This window comes from Pongo abelii, chromosome 10 (assembly GCF_028885655.2).
Source record: "Pongo abelii isolate AG06213 chromosome 10, NHGRI_mPonAbe1-v2.0_pri, whole genome shotgun sequence".
NCBI lineage: Eukaryota > Metazoa > Chordata > Mammalia > Primates > Hominidae > Pongo > Pongo abelii.
Genome location: NC_071995.2, coordinates 50806514 through 50824368, shown reverse-complemented (window position 1 = coordinate 50824368; position 17855 = coordinate 50806514). Strand labels below are relative to the sequence as shown.

General features: G+C 40.6%; 1 protein-coding gene across 2 annotated transcripts in view; it reads right to left on the bottom strand.

The window, feature by feature from the left end:
* EIF4B (eukaryotic translation initiation factor 4B) overlaps positions 1–17855 on the bottom strand; it is a 38926-nt gene that overhangs the window by 19139 nt on the left and 1932 nt on the right. For both annotated transcript variants that reach the window (XM_024256789.3, XM_024256788.3), the window contains exons 2-6: positions 9285–9422; positions 6879–7087; positions 5838–5954; positions 3985–4039; positions 3217–3351 (exon numbers count right to left, since the gene is read on the bottom strand). In XM_024256789.3, the coding sequence (XP_024112557.1) occupies positions 3217–3351; positions 3985–4039; positions 5838–5954; positions 6879–7087; positions 9285–9422 (654 nt within the window). The remainder of the gene's footprint in view (positions 1–3216; positions 3352–3984; positions 4040–5837; positions 5955–6878; positions 7088–9284; positions 9423–17855) is intronic.

Sequence of the window (17855 nt, the reverse complement as noted above, 5' to 3'; positions counted from 1 at the left end):
GGATTACAGGCATGAGCCACCATGCCCGGCCAGGGATCTTTTTCTTGTGGCTGCTGTCTTTTAAATAATGATTTCATTTTGGAAACCACATAATTTTTACAGACCAGACATAACATTTCCTGGTATTATAAACTTTATGTATTAAAGAACACGCTAATGTTAGTAAAATGATTATAGAAATGATCTAAAACAGGACACATATAAGAAAATCAGCCCTGTGTTTATTTTGAAATGTGGTTTTAATTTTTGGAGATGCGATTTACACTTAATTTTATTTGGATAATACTGAAATTATGATAAGCTTGTATTTCCTGAGAAAGCACAGATCCATACTGGAGAAAAGCAGCACACGCTATTACTGACATTTCATAGGAATACTGAGTGTAATACCCCCCAACACCCCTCGGGGTTCTCTTTTTGGCCTAATGCTTGGGACAGGAGTCTCTGGATCTTTAATTCAGGTTAACTAAGTTGACTTTGGGGCAGCTTTGGATAACAACAGCACACTCACTCGTTATCCATCCTGCTTGCTCTAAATTCAAGGTTTCAGGTGAGAAAAGTCATGCCCCTGGACTCAAAACAGGACCCTTGGTCTGACTGTCTGCTTTTTCTTTCAAGAGCCATTTCTTCCCTGTTAACAATAGAATCTCTTGCATAAATGCTGAAGTTAATCACCTCACGTAGTTCTCCCCAAGACTTTGTTGTATCACAAAGTCATGTAAAAAGTCAGATATAAACTTGCTGATTTATCCTTCCTTCAGACCTATGACCCATTCTTCTTCCTTCTACATCTTAAAAGGTTAAGGACTCTCCTCTAAAAGGAATTATATCCCTTACTGCTTCCCCAATTATATTTAGTACAAAGCTCAAAAGGTACCTCACAAAATTAAAATGCTTGTGCTGGGAGCGCTGGCTCACACCTGTAATCCCAGCATTTTGGGAGGTCAAGGCAGGCGGATCATCTGAGGTAAGGAGTTAGAGACCAGCTGGCCAACATGGTGAAACCCCATCTCTACTAAAAAATACAAAAAATTAGCCAGGTGTGGTGGCGCACATCTGTAATCCCAGCTACTCAGGAGGCTGAGGCATGAGGAACACCCTGAACCTGGCAGGCAGAGGTTGCAGTGAGCCAAGATTGCCACTGCACTCCAGTCTGGGCAACACATCAAGACTGTCTCAAACAAAACAAAACAAAACAAAACAAAACAAAACAAAGAGCTTGTAAATTTAAGTTGTTCTGTTTTTACTTAAACTATTTCAAACATACAGAAAAGTAAAGACGCCATTATAACAAACTTATGAACCTATTACTTAGGTTTAGTGAATGTCATATTTTGCCATGTCTACTTGTTTTTTGTTTAAAAGAAATGTTACAGACTAACAACAGAATTTTCCCCACCCCCACCAACAATCACAAGGGTGGTTAAATTACCATGCATAGCTTTATATTTTTACAACTTATGCATTAATACGTGGTATTGTTTTCAAATTTACATACAATTTTTTCCCCTTAATGTAACAGGTTTTGAATTTTATCCCTGTTGTTAGGCTATTAAGCATTTGATTACAGACAAACCACTACTTATTTATTTTTACTAGGTAGTAGCTTCTTTCCATTTTAAAAACAGTGTTGTCTATTTTTGTGTATTTTAATAAAGTTGCAGAATTTTCCCCATAAAGGTCTTTGTTAAAGTGATGTAATTAACCTATACTCCTACCCCATGATATTTCCCACTCCCCTATCTTTCCGCACCCCAACTGTTTATTCACACAGTCTCTTCCCTCCACTATAACAATGTATGCCCAATAAAGACAGGATTTTCTTGTTTTTGTTCACTGCTATATCTTGAACATTTAAGTGAATCAATTTTTATTAGAAAAAATTACACTGCTATATCTTTGTTCACTGCTATATCTTGAGTATTTTTAAAGTGAATCAATATTTTTATTTTAAAAAGTTACATTTTAGGCCAGGCGCAGTGGCGCATGCCTGTAATCCCAGCACTTTGGGAGGCTGAAGCAGGAGGATCATCTGAGGTCAGGAGTTCAAGACCAGCCTGACCAACATGGAGAAACCCCATCTCTACTAAGAATACAAAATTAGCCGGGCGTGGTGGCACATGCCTGTAATCCCAGCTACTCGGGAGGCTGAGGCAGGAGAATCGCTTGAACCTAGGAGGCGGAGGTTGAGGTGACCTGAGATCATGCCATTGCACTCCAGCCTGGGCAATAAGAGTGAAACTCCGTCTCGAAAAAAAAAAAAAAAAATTACATTTTAATTTTTTGCTACAAGCATATAGTAATGCAACTGATCGGCCGGGCGCGGTGGCTCACGCCTGTAATCCCAGCACTTTGGGAGGTCAAGGTGGGCGGACCATGAGGTCAAGAGATCGAGACTATCCTGGCCAACATGGTGAAACCCCGTCTCTACTAAAAATACAAAAATGAGCCGGGTGTGGTGGCGCGCACCTGTAGTCCCAGCTACTTGGGAGGCTGAGGCAGGAGAATCACTTGAACCCAGGAGGTGGAGGTTGCAGCGAGCCAAGGTCACGCCACTGCACTCCAGCCTGGGCGACAGAACGAGACTCCGTCTCAAAAAATATATATATATAAAAAAGTAATGCAACTGATCTTTGTATGCTGCTCTTCACCCAGCAATCATGCTGAACTCTTATTTCAAATAGCTCACTTTGTAGAATCTGTTGGATTTTTTTGAGACAGGGTCTCGCTCTGTCACCCAGTCTAGACCTCCTGGGCTCAAGAAGTCCTCTTGCCTCAGCTTGCTGAACAGCTAGGACTGCAGGTGCGCACCACCACGTCAGCTTTTTTTTTTTTTTTTTTTTTTGGTAGATAGGGTCTTGTTTTGTCACTCAGGCTGCTCTCAAACTCCTGGCCTTAAGCAATCCACCTGCCTTGACCTCCCAAAGTGTTGGGATTATAGCCACCATGCCCAGTTTGGGCTTCTTTATAAACAACTGTCTCCAAAAAAAGAGAAATGTCTGTCCCTTAGTTTGGTTAAGTTTCCAAAAAAATTATTAATTTATCAAATTCGTTTTCTGCATCTATCAGTTCTTTCAGATATTATCCAAAATTTTTCTTAATCTGCTTTCCCCCTTCTATCTGTTAATGTGGTCTGATCATCTGTAACACATTTGTCCTATTACTAAATAGCCTCCCAAAGCACAGAAGAAGCTAACTTCATAAAAACAAACTTACTGTCTCCAAAGCTATCATCACCTCTTCTAGGTGGGTAGTCATCAAAGCTGTCTGTAGCAGGACGAGCCCTCCAGTCTGTATCTGTTTTGTCAGAATCCCGATTTCTATCACGGCCAAAAGAACGATCATCCCTGTCTACAGATACATTAAAACAAAAACCGTAAGTTAGCTCATAAAAACTTTGCCCAATATTTCTCACACATAGAAAACACCCATTTTACCCTATTTTTCACTTTCACGTCACACTGTCATCCCAGTTACCTCAGGCCCCATAAGTACATGCTCCAATTCAACCCCAGGTGGCTCTTTTCCTCCCATTTTTTCCTATTGGTTTAATGCTTAGCTATCTCAAGTTCTGTATGGGCCAGGAGTCCCTGAAACATATACAAATTAGGTCCCTTTTGTGACCAACATGCTGTTAGGCAGCTAATCTATTTATCATCTATTTAATGTTCATCTAGATCAATCAGTCTTCTCAATCTTGACATGCATTTTGGGCTGCATAATTCTTTGTTGATGGGGACTGTCCTACTCCCTATAGAATTAACCCCTGGATTCTACTTATGTCAGCAGCACTCCTTCCAATTGTGACAACCTACAATGTCTTCAAACATTGCCAGAAGTCCCCTGTGGGGCAAAACTGATTGAAAACTGTTACTGTAGATTCAGGCAGGCCCACCACTACCCCTATTCAAATTTTCTGGGAAAGGATGGCTTGGTGTCATCCTAGGACCATTACCAAACAGAAATCTCTACCAGTTTCCTTACCTTTATCCTGTGCTTGATCAGCAACGTCCACTCGAATTCTCCTGTTACCTAGAGACTGAGAGCATAGGACCATATTAACCAACCTTTTGCCCCATTATGCACAAATCCCTTGAGTGACCTTGAACGTCTGGGCATAGCAGAAGCACTAGGGGAAGGAAGATAAAGGAAAACACTGTAATCTGCTAACACTCCAATTTGTGGGCTAAAGAGTCCTTTATAAAGACGTAAAAATTCAACAAATTTAAGCTGGCCTTGAATATTAGGTCAATTGTCATACTATTTTTACAAAGCTTAATTTCACAGAATAGAATTAACTTTTTAACTATCCAAGGTTATTTGTCAAGTGTAGCAAATTAAAAAAATAATTCTCACACAACTAGCTGAATAAAAGGCATATTTGGTGCCACAACAATTATTTATCAAAATTTATAGAAGCCAGGTGCAGTGGCATGTACCTACAGTCTCAGCTATTTGGGAGGCTGAGGCAGGAGGATCACTTAAGCCCAGGAGTTCAAATCCAGCCTGGGCAATATAGCGAGACCCTGTCTCTTAAAAACAAAAACACCCAACACATTTACAGAGCCCCTACTACTACTATGTACCAGCAAAATTGCATAAAGCATGCTCTGTCTACAATCTTAGTTTCTTTCACTCAGTATTACCTTCAGATAAATCAGTTCTTCCAGAGATACCCTCTGACTTCCCTTTCCCACATCATTATTTATATACTTTGAACCCAATTAATTCTATTGCTGATTTTTCCTCATTTCATAGTAGAATCTACAGTTGAAGAAGGATAACAATGATTTTTAGTTAAAAATACCCAAAACTATATTAAACACCACTATAATGAAATCTCTAGTAACAAAGTAACTCTTAAATATGGACCACAACAATATATTAAGTAATAGTTAATCTAGTAAACATCAAATAGTTAACAATTGCATGGTATTCTTTTTCTTATCCAGACTGAATAAAGTTAGAGACCAGTAATGTTAATAAAAATCTAAAAATAATCCAATAAGAGTAACTCTGGAACAAGATTAGACCTTCATATGCATTTAACTAAGTACATTAATTTTTATCTCTATTTCACACTGACTACAGATTATCATGATGGTAGGTAATCAATTATAAGGCAGCAAAACTATTTCCAAGAGGTGTTGATTTCAATCATGTCATATGGCAAATTAGGACTACAGAAATATGGCACAAATGGCACTAGAAATTGCCTTATCAATAAACAATAAGGTGTTTTGGGAGTTAAAGGAGGAAAAGTCTTTTTTCTTCTGAGATATAAGCCTCTCAAGTCCTTGGACAGGAAAACCTTTGGGGGCAGTGTTGACAAGCAGAAGGACTGGATATTTATTGTCACTCTCCTGTAAAATATTCCTTTGTAGGAAATGTTTCCAAATCCTCTTAAATGAACAAAAATATCATTACAACACTTCCCTGAAAATGAGATATGCCTTTCAATACTAAACAAACTTGATTTTTCTATTTGCCTTTATCAGGTCAGATTACTTTGAAAAAGCAACGCCATAAGAGTTGAGGCAACACTGTGGGTAAACCAGTGTAGGACTTAATTAGAGACCTGGTGTGTGGTGGGTTTCTTCCACAACTGTCCACCTAAGTACTTCTCTAAATTATTGGGGCCTACTGAATTTGCTGAAGTGTGACTTGCTAGATGTTGAATGTTAAGTGATATACTGTTAAATAATGCAGGCCTTTATCTGTAGATATGGGAATCTTTGAAGTGAGCCTCTCACTCAACCTAAAAAATACCAGTTTGATCAACAAACATGAGATTTGTGAACTTATACCCCTCATATCCCCACTCTTATTTTCTTTACCTCTTCATTGAGACTCAGGGCACTGAGCAGGGAATCCAGGTCCTCAAATTCAGCATAACCAAAACCTTTCAACCTCTCTGGATTGCTGGGTTCACGTGGTAAACGCACTGCACTGATCTGAAGGAATAAAAAACAACAACAAAGTTTCCCAACGTTCTTCTTCATTTGTCATTTTTTGAGAGAACTACAAAGCATTACTGTATGTGCATGAATTTTTCTGAATACACAAGAACATGGTTGTCTCAGGAGGAAAACTGATGCAAAGGGATAGTAGAAACTTTACTAAATGCCCTATTATACCTTCTGAATTTTGAACTACATGAATTTAACTCTTAAAAAAAAAAAAGATGAATTCAGGCCAGGCGCAGTGGCTCATGCCTGTAGTCCCAGCACTTTGGGAGGCCGAAGCAGGTGGATCATCTGAGGTCAGGAGTTCAAGACCAGCCTGACCAACATAGTGAAACCCTATCTCTACTAAATACAAAAAATTAGCTGGGCATGTAATCCACTGTACTCCAGCCTGGATGACAGAATGAGACTCTGTCTCAAAAAAATAAATAAATAAATAAAATAAAATAAATTAATTAATTAAATAAAAATAAAAAATATATATATACACATAAAACTTTGATTTTATTTTTTTTCTTTGAGATGGTGTTTCACTCTTGCTGCCCAGGCTGGAGTGCAACGGCGCAATCTCGGCTCACCACAACCTCCGTCTCCCAGGTTCAAGCAATTCTCCTACCTCAGCCTCCCAAGTAGCTGGGATTACAGACATGTGCCACCACGCACAGCTAATTTTTATATTCTTAGTAGAGACAGGGTCTCACCACGTTAGCCAGGCTGGACTCGAATTCCTGACCTCAAATGATCCACCCGCCTCAGACTCCCAGAGTGCTGGGATTACAGGCGTGAGCCACCATTCCCGGCCTTAAATTATATTTCTAGTTGTTTTTTTAACAGCAACTGCCCATTCCACAATTAGTCTTTTTTAGACATTATCCTCAATATCTAGTTAATTATTACAACTTTTACGCTTACATTTAATCCTCGAAAGAATTCCTTAATTGACTCTTCTGTAACATCATAGGGTAGGTTTCCTAGAAAAGCAGTGTAGGGTGGCGATTTGGGAAGACGGCTCCGGTCGATATTGGGTTCCCGAGCAGCCCGTGGAGCAGTGGGAAGGATGGAACGGTCAATTGGAGGCGCCCTATACACATCGTCATCGTTACTGTGCCAAGTTGTTGAAACTAGGATAGAGGAATGAATGTAAGAAATTAGAAGAAACTTCTTTCACTACTGTCATAGAACAAGAGGACCCATGTTAACTGCCAAATATTAAACATGCTATACAAGAAAAACAGACAAAAAAAAGTGGGGGTTCAGTAATAAGGGCACTTTACAAAGAGAAGCTTCTGAGATTAATTATGACACCTTAATCCTTATGTAGCAAAGAAAGATTATTCCATAAATACAACTCTTTATGGAATATTACTGTGTGCCAGCTACTTTATATTCATTATATCCCATCTTATCTTTTTAACAGTCCTGTGAGGTTGTCCCCCATTCTACAGAAAAGCAAACTCAGATTTCAGACAGTAATTTGCCCAAGGTCACAGATGGTAAAGCTAGGATTCAAACCTGGGTCCCTCTTACTCCAGGTGTATTTAACCACTACTGACAACTCTCGTATTCCTAGCGGTGAGGTTGAAGTTGAGTATTTTTCTGCATGGTCTATCCTCCCTTAAAAACAACAACAGGCCCGGCTCGGTGGCTCACGCCTATAATCCCAACACTTCGGGAGGCCAAGGTGGATGGATCACCTGAGGTCAGGAGTTTGAGACCAGCCTGGCTATTATGGTGAAACCCTGTCTCTACTAAAAATACAAAAATCAGCCAGGCGTGGTGGCGCGTGCCAGTAATCCCAGCTACTTGGGAGGCTGAGATAGGAGAATTGATTAAACCGGGAGGTGTTGCAGTGGGCCAAGAGATCGTGCCACTGCACTACAACCTGGGCGACAGAGTGAGACTCCATCTGAAAACAAACAAACAAAAAATACAACAACAAAAACAATCTTTTCCTACAGCACTGTCCATGAATTTGTACTTCAGATACCAACACTTATGGGAAGTATGACCTATATAAAATTTCCCGTTTTGGCCGGGTGCAGTGGCTCATGCCTGTAATCCCAGCACTTCGGGAGGCTGAGGGAGGTGGATCATGAGGTCAGGAGTTCAAGACCAGCCTGGCCAAAATGGTAAAACCCTGATTCTACTAAAAATACAAAAATTAGCTGGGTGCAGTGGCAAGGCACCTGTAGTCCCAACTACTCAGGCGGCTGAGGCAGGAGAATCGCTTGAACCCCGGGAGCAGAGGTTGCAGTGAGCAGAGAGCGTGCCACTTGCACTCCAGCCTGGGCAATAGAGTGAGACTCTGTCTCAAAAAAAATTTCCTGTTTTTAGGAATTATGAAAACAGGTCATAAGAAAAAATATTCTTTCAGCATGCAATAAAAGATTTTCAGGAAAAAAACAATGGTAATGAGATTTATGTCATACCTGGTAATTATAAAACATAGCTCCTTATTATTCCTGGTGACTCCCTGAAGGCACAGAACTTGTCCAAATGACTCTTCTTTATTTTCCCACCATAATTACTGTTCTCACTCCTTTTCCTCAGACCATTTTCGTTTACTCAAGGACACTCCGATTTTATACTAATAACACCTGGAACTAATTATTCCTTGGCTCTGAGTAAACATAGCCTACAGATTACACTAAAACATCACTTTTTTTTTTTTTTTTTGAGATGGAGTCTCGCTCTGTCTCCCACGCTGGAGTGTAGTGGCACGATCTCAGCTCACTGCACCCTCCGCCTCCCAGGTTCAAGCAATTCTCCTGCCCCAGCCTCCTGAGTAGCTGAAATTACAGGCACACGCCACCACGCCCAACTAATTTTTGTATTTTTAGTAGAGACGGGTTTTCACCATGTTGGCCAGGCTGGTCTTGAACTTCTGATCTCACGTGATCTGCCCACCTTGGCCTCCCAATGTGCTGGGATTACAGGTGTAAACCATCGCGAGCAGCCTGAAACATCACTTTATGAGGACCCCACAGAATTTTAGACCTAAAAGGAATTTTAAAAGATGATCTAGTTCTTACTCTTAAAATGAAGAAAATGAGGCCCAAAAGAATAGTAACTTAAGAAGTCTGTTAATGCAAGAACAAGAACTAGCAAAGCTCTCGTAAATGACCACTTCAGTCTTCACTGCGAAGTCTGATAGCCCAAACCTCAGATTAAACCTTAGATTCTATAAAATATGTAAGATTTCAGGTGCTAAAAAATGAGTAAGTTCTTTTCAGATTACAAACAATGTGAATTATTATGTAATAGGTTTTGTCTAGAAAATAAGAAACATTCCAAACATGATGACAAAAGAAAAATTACCATCTCCTTCCAGGTCATCCGTTTCATCAGCCCAGCTGACTGGTTTGGAAACATAGGTGCTTCCTCCACCAGTACCCCCATCCTCAGCCAGAAAGTCTGTTAGGGAGATAGTCTTCCCCTTCTTATTCTTCTTTTTTGCTGTTTTAAAAGGCAAGAGAAAGATTATTCACCAATACTCAGGTATTTAAAGAGTTGTACAATGCAATATTGTAAAACATGATTTAGAAAGAAATAACATGGACACTCCTCAAATGGTTAAATTATGGCATTTCCATGAAGGGGTACTATGCAGACATAAATAAGAAATTTAAAAGTTGCAGAATACCTATTACGTGTAAACACATGTTTACGTATAGAAAAGGGTCTGAGTGTTTGAGATACACCCTGGAGAGTATGTTTGGGGTGTGGGGGCAACCTTTTATTTTCTACTATATTCACTTATCATTTGAGATCTTTAATTTTGTAACTACTTCTATTCAGTTACTACTTTCACTGCTCTTTGGATAAAAAAGATCAGTAAAAATTCTTATCTCACATAACATATTCAGTACGGTAGTTTTGAAGATTGTTTGACACTTGTAAACAAACCATATAGGGAAGGAATCACAACTATCTCTTTTTTTTTTTTTTTTTTTTTGAGACAGAGTCTTGCTCTTGTTGCCCAGGCTGGAGTGCAATGGTGCCATCTCGGCTCACTGCAACCTCTGCCTCCTGGGTTCAAGCAATTCTCCTGCCTCAGCCTCTCGAGTACTTGGGATTACAGGCACCTGCCACCACGCCCAGCTAATTTTTTTGTGTTTTTAGTAGAGACGGGGTTTTACCATGTTGGCCAGGCTGGTCTCGAACTCCTAACCTCAGGTGATCCTCCTGCCTTGGCCTCCCAAAGTGCTGGGTTACGGTGTGAACCACCATACCTGGCCCCACTTTTTTTTTTTTGAGACAAGGTCTTGCTCTGTTGTCCAGGCTGTAGTTCAGTGGTGTGGCCATGGCTATCTGCAGCCTCAACCCTCCCATGCTCATGTGATCCTCCCACCTCAGCCTCCTCAATAGCTGGGACCACACAGGCACACCACCACGCCCAGCTGATTTTTAAAAAGTTTTTTAATTCCCTATGTTGCCCAGGCTGGTCTCAAGTATCCTGGAGGATCCTAGGCTCAAGTGATCCTCCTGCCTCAGCCTCCCAAAATGCTGCGATTACAGATATGAGCCATGGTGCCTGGCCACAACTATCAATTTACAAAAAAGGAAACTAAGTCTCAGAGAGGTTAAGTGAAACACTAGATGTCTGTAAAGTTACAGAGACATTAGATGGTTAGGCTGAAGATAAAACCCAAGTTTTTTTCATACGAAGTCCAAGGCTCTTTCTATATACCAAGGTATCCTTGCCTCTCAGCAGCTCATTCTATGTCAGGTTATCAAAACCACGGTAAAACATACTGCTATTTGAAAGTGTTCAAATGTTAACAGTCATATTCCCTAGATCTCTCTGCCCTCTAGAAAAAATGTCCTCCTCTACTATAACAACACTGTATATGAGGATGTAATGCTAAAAGGAAAACACAAGAAAACCCTAATAACCAACACATTTAAGTGTTTCCCACAGTTATGGAATATTTAGTAATCTCCAAATGGCTCAACTTAGTGAACTGACACTGCTCTTTCTTTGTGGTCCTCAGAACTTCCGAGAAGTCACCACCAATCAAGAGCTGATTCAGAAGAGCAGACGGACTCAGTAAAGTTCCAGAACTGGCCTGATAGCAGCCACTACATGATTAAGAAAAAAACAAGCAGCTTTGTTGTAAAAAAGATCGGCTTCATGGTTTTTATAATCATGAATTTCTCCTCCATGTTCCAATTGTCACCTGATTTTTAATCCAAGAATATCAAACTTGATGTACCCCTTTGTTTAACTGAAGGTTGCTTTCTCACTTGGTATCTGCCTTTCTTTCAAATTTAACTTTCAGGAAATAAAGGTAACCAGTTTGCTATGAATGTTAACACATAGCCTTCTGGACACAACTAGAACCTGAAGTATTATGGTCTCAATGTGCAAACCAGATGAACCCGGCTAAAATAATCAAAGTTGACCATGAACATGGTATTTTCTGTATCTCTCAAGTGACTTAATATTAATCCAGCTCCAAAAGTATCGTTTATGATCAACCAGATCACATTTTGAATCCATCTTATGCTTTTTTTTTTTGAGACGGAGTCTCACTTTGTCATACAGGCTGGAGTGCAGTGGCGCGATCTCAGTTCACTGCAACCTCCGCCTCCCAGGTTCAAGCAATTTCTCCCGCCTCAGCCTCCCAAATGGTTGGGACTACAGGCGCGTGCCACCACGCCAGACTAATTTTTTTTTTTTTTTTTTTTAGTTTCACAGTGTTAGCCAGGATGGTCTCGATCTCCTGACCTTGTGATCAGCCTCCCAAAGTGCTGGGATTACAGACATGAGCCAACGCGCCTGCTTTTTCTTTTTTTTTTTGCAGTGGTGCAATCATGGCTCACTGCGGCTTTGACCTTTTGGGCTCAAGCAACCCTCCCACTGTAGCCTCTTGAGTAGCTGGGACTATAGGCATGCACCACTATGCCCGGCTAATTTTAAAATTTTTTGTAGAGGCGGGGGTCTTGCTACACTGCCCAGATTGGTCTTCAATTCCTGGCCTCAAGTGGTCCACCCGTCTCAGCCTTCCAAAGTGCTGGGATTAGATGTGAGCCACTGCACTTGGCCTTATTCCACAGCTTTCAAAGAATATGGTTACGGAGATGTTGGGTCTCATAGCACTTTTACTGCTGCAGCTCATATGCAAAGGTTTTTTTTTTTTTTTTTTTGAGAGGGAGTCTCACTCTTTTGTCCAGGCTGGAGTGCAGTGGCGCCATCTCGGCTCACTGCAACCTCTGCCTCCCAGGTTCAAGTGATTCTCCTGCCTCAGCCTCCAAGTAGCTGGGATTACAGGAATGTGCCACCAAGCCTGGCTAATTTTTCTATTTTTAGTAGAGATGGGGTTTCACCATGTTGGCCAGGCTGGTCTGGAACTCCTGACCTCAAATCATCCACCCACCTCAGCCTCGCAAAATGCTGCGATTACAGGCATAAGCCACTGTGCCCAGCCTCATATGCAAAGATCTATGGGAGATTTTAATAAGCTAACACGACATGAGGTAAACCACTTACAGTACATGGGCTTATTTTAGACTTTTTCATATCATTTAATTCAAAAATAGTGTCTGGGATTAATATGATGCTAGCTACAGATCCTTACCCTCATGGGGCTTAATCTAGTATCATCAGCTAATATCGAATTATTAACCTGTCCTTCCACTGGGAGGATAAAAATAGAACCGGTGGTCAGTACAATAAGGTCAAGTTCAACAAAAGAACATAACAATCTGAAAAAGGTATCCCTTTCCTCTGTGTTCTATATACGTATCTTCTACCAAAACAGCAGAATGTGGAATTAATCTGCCCTTTAGTCCGATTTGGCTTAAATCAACTTTGTAGATCACAGTTTCTCAACTCTCACCCCTTGACTCCTTTGACAAACAAGTTTCTTCTTTAACGTTATTTGAAATTTCCAAACAAATTAAATATCATGACTAAAAAATATTAAAAGCACTTTTAAATCTTAGAATGTCTTTTCAAATCACAAGTCTCCCCCTCCTCTGATTACCACCCACTCCCAGGCCCTCTGGTTAAGAAATTACTATTGGGTGTGGTGGCTCACGCCTGTAATCCCAACACTTTGGGAGGCCGAGGCGGACGGATCACGAGGTCAGGAGATCGAGACCATCCTGGCTAACATGGCGAAACCCCGTCTGTACTAAAAATACAAAAAAATTAGCCGGGCGTGGTGGCGGGCACCTGTGGTCCTAGCTACTCGGGAGGCTGAGGCAGGAGAATGGCGTGAACCCGGGAGGCGGAGCTTGCAGTGAGCTGAGATGGCGCCACTGCACTCCAGCCTGGGCTACAAAGCGAGACTCCGTCCCCTCCACAAAAAAAAAAAAAAAAAAAAAAAAAAAAAAAAAGAAAAAAAAAAGAAAAAAAAAAGAAATTACTGTTGGATGAGTCTCTCTTTTTTTTTTTTGAGACAGAGTTTTGCTCTTGTTGCCTAGGCTGGAGTGCAATGGTAGAATCTCGGCTCACCGAAACCTCCACCTCCTGGGTTCAAGCGATTCTCCTGACTCAGCCTCCCAAGTAGCTAGGATTACAGGCATGCACCACCACACCTGGCTAATTTTGTATTTTTAATAGAGATGGGGTTTCTCCATGTTGGTCAGGCTGGTCTCCAACTCCCAAACCCAAGTGATCTGCCCGCCTGTCTCCCAAAGTGCTGGGATTACAGGCCTGAGCCACTGTGCCCCACCTGTTAGATGAGTCTTAAAAAAACAGGCTAAAATTCCTTACAAGATCTTCAACTTATTTAACTGTAGCAGCAGCACTGACTCAGTCACAATATAAGCAGCAGGTTTAAAGGAATTAGCCCTTGGAAAGCAAAATCAATAAAACTAAAGTAGGTGCCCATGTTTGTTCCACTCCATTTCATTCCAATAACTGAGAAAAGATGTTATCTAAATCCTCCATGCCCTTTGCTCCCTCAATACCTAGGCCCATTACATGTTTAGATTTCAACAGTGTTCCCTCTGCTTTATAAGTAAAGCACTGTTTAATGCTCCAGGTTTATCAATCCTTTGCAATTCAACAATGAACTGGTCCAATTCTTTAATTTTCTCTAAATCTTATGTGAACTGGTTAAAAAGTTAACAAATCAATCACCTCACAAAACAAAACGTGTCCCAATTATTTATACATGGTCTACAGTGGGGAAAACACATCTCTAGCTCTTTATACACCCATACAGGTTTAATAAAAGATCTTAAAAATGGAAATATTGCCAAGTCCAGAAGCCCTTAAACAAGAGACAACACATTCATGGTTTTCTTAATAAACAGGATTTGTTATAATAGATACTAAAATAAATACAGCCTACTTCTTAACTCAGAGTTTCTCTATTTCAGCACTGCTGATATTTTAACTTAGGTAATTTTTTGTCATGGGGGGATCTTTAGCAGTTATCTCTGACTCTGCTCATTAGATGCCAATAGCAACCCCCGACCCCCATTCCACTCTGACAACCAAAAGCATCTCTGGACACTGCCAAATGCTCTGGCATGGGATGGAGGTTTGGGATGAAAAGACTGTCCCTTAGTTGAGAACCATGTTCTAAGTGATGTTTCACTACAATAAATAAAAAGATAAATGAAAAGGAAATGTTAGTCCTATATAAAGGACTTTTCTTTGAGGGTGATAAAAAGGTTCTGAAATTAGATAATAATGATGGTTGAACATCTCTGAATATACTAAACCCCACCAAATCACATAGGGTCTTGCTCTGTCACCCAGGCTGGAGTACAGTAGTGACATAATGGCTCACTGCAGCCTTGACCTCCAGGGCTTAAGCAATCCTCCCACTGCAGCCTCCCAAGTAGCTGGGACCACAGGTACATGCCACCACCCCTGGCTAATTTTTAAAATTTTTTTTGTAGAGACGTGGTCTCACCATGTTACTTAGGCTGGTCTTGAATTCCTGGGCTTAAGTGATCCTCCTGCCTTGGCATCCCAAAGTGCTGGGATTACAGGCGTGAGCCACTGCACACAGTCCAAACTGTATACTTTAAAAGGGTAAATTTTATGGTATACAAATTACATTAAATAAAGCTGTTATTAAAAGTGAGTTCTGCCACATTCTCCATAATTAAAAGCTACTTTAGGCCAGATGTGGTGGCTCATGCCTGTAATCCCAGCACTCTGGGAGGCCAAGGTGGGAGGATCACCCGAGGTTGGGAGTTCGAGACCAGCCTGGCCAACATGGTGAAACTCCGTCTCTACAAGAACTGCTTGAACCCAGGAGGTGGAGATTGCAGTGAGCCGAGATCACGCCACTGCACTCCAGCCTGAGCCATAGAGTGAGACTCAGTCTCAAAACAAAAACAAAAACAAACAAAACAAAAGCTACTTTAAATATGAATTAATGATTAACAAATGTTTCTCTAAACCAACAACATTGTATAAACACAATCAATCCACCCAAATAGACTAGAATTAGACTAATTACATTGGTGTTTACAGCCCAGCCATGAAAAGACATTTCGTGCAATGTAATATAATATTTCACCTTCACCTTTACTGCACTATATAGATGCTCCCTGACTTACGATGAGACTGTCAGGATAAACCCTTCTCAAGTAAAAAATGCATTTACTATCCGGATAAACCCACTGTAAAGTCAAAAAGATCCCAATGCAAGCCACCTTTTGATTTAGTTGGGGATTGGGTAAGTTTAGCATAGTAGAGATAAACACTGAGTCAAAACTCATAAGCTCCACCATCTTGACGCCCGTACAGGTTCAGTTACATGACCTCTCTGTGCCCAATTACTTCATTTTGACAGAAGAAGAAAGATGCCATACTACCTTTTCCTTATCCCTCCAGGGATACTCAATTTGATCATATACATAATCAAACAAAATAAGTGCCCAATGCATGCCATGCTAACCATTACACAAAATGGGAGACAGGAGGTACACAAATTCAAGTTAAACTTCTTGATTTGGTACTTTCCCACCATCAGGACCACAGCAGTATCTACTACAAATTTAAGAAACTGGCTCATAAATGTACATAAGGCAAACCTAATCACAAATAATTACTTAAAATACTGTACTCAAGTTCAGTTATTTCCTCTACCATCATAAAAGAGAATTCCAGAATGTTTTGAAATGAAATATACCTCTTTTTTCAATGACATTACTTAGAAACACTGCTTTATCTTAACTGACACTATTCTGTATTTGTATTTAAATTTTCGTAAAGAGTTTTAGTTTTGGCCTTCTGGGTATCTTACTCACAGAATAACATATACATGATAGAGGATGGAATTTGAAACTAGGGAATCCGTAAGCAATATATAATGGCAATCCTTAAAACCATTTCACTGTGAGAGTCAGCAGTGTTATGAAAACAACCACTGCAGAGCATCTTCTCCCTATAAAAATAATCAAATGAGATGTCACACAGGACGGCATTTTGAAGCATTATGGAAATGAAAGGCCTGTGCATGAGCTTACATATGTTATTTCCAATTTTGAAGTTTGTTTTTGTTTTTGTTTTTTGAGACGGAGTCTCGCTCTGTCGCCCAGGCCGGAGGTCAGTGGTGCAATCTCCATTCACTGCAACCTCTGCCTCCTGGATTACAGGCGTGAGCCACTGTGCCCAGCCCAACACCCGGCTAATTTTTGTATTTTTAGTGGAGACTGGGTTTCACCATGTTGGCCAGGCTGGTCTCGAACTCCTGTTCTCAGGTGTTTCACCCACCTCAGCTTCCCAAAGTGCTGGGATTACAGGCATGAGCCACTGCACCCTCCCCAATTTGAAAGCATTTTAAATGTTAACCTGTATCAAACACATTTGACTCCCTCTAGGTAAGGGGACAGCAGATAAATAATGACCACTTTCCAGATAAACCGAGATTCAAGCGGTAACTGGCTTATTACTGGCAAGTCTACTAAAGTAAAATTTTCACAATGAAAATTTAAGAAAAATGAAAAACTTCGTATTTTTAAGATTTTTTTTTTTTTTGAAATGGAGTCTTGCTCTTTTGCCCAGTGGAGTGCAATGGCACAATCTCGGTTCACTGCAACCTCCCCCTCCCAAGATTGAAGCGATTCTCCTGCCTCAGCCTCCGGAGTAGCTGGGATTACAGGCACGCGACACCACGCCCAGCTAATTTTTGTATTTTTAGTAGAGGCAGAGTTTCACCATGTTGGTCAGGTTGGTCTCCAACTCCTGACCTAGTGATCCGCCCGCCTCGGCCTCCCAAAGTGCTGGGATTACAGGCGTAAGCCACCGCGCCCGGCCTGTAAGAATTATTTTTAAGAAGCAAAGCAAGGAATTAAGTGTACTGGCTCAATGTATCAAGTTTCTAGGAATTCAAACTATCCTCATTCTATAGTTAGTTTTGAGACCTACCTTAGTTCTTGAAGGTCAATAATGGATCACACTGGAAACTGGTATTGCTGCAAAGAATTTTTTGGTCTCATTTAACAGTAAAAGAGGCGTATGAAGTTGTTTTATGTATCTTCACGCAGAATACATAACATCCATTTCCCACATCAGGGAATACTGGTTACTTCACAAAGCCAATGTGACTGGAAACAGGAGCGGGGAAATAATCCGATAAACCCCAGATTCCTCAAGAACAGACTGAAAGATGTGATTTGTGCTCAGATACCAGTACCAGCTAAAAAGATTTACTGAAGTGAATTAAAGGAGATGAGGGTTTTCAAGGGGGTAGAGTAAATACGGAAGAACAAGAGAACGGGACGTCAGAGTAAATCCCTTTTATCAGTCTGGATTTCCCTCAACTAGGTAAAACGAAGGACATGAATTGTTGTCATATCTTCCGCCTCTAAAAATTACACAAAAGTTAAGAAAACGCAGATTTTCTTCACTAAATTACGATACTAAATTGTTAAGGTGGCAAATCCAGACCAAGTAAGTACTTTAAGCAATGG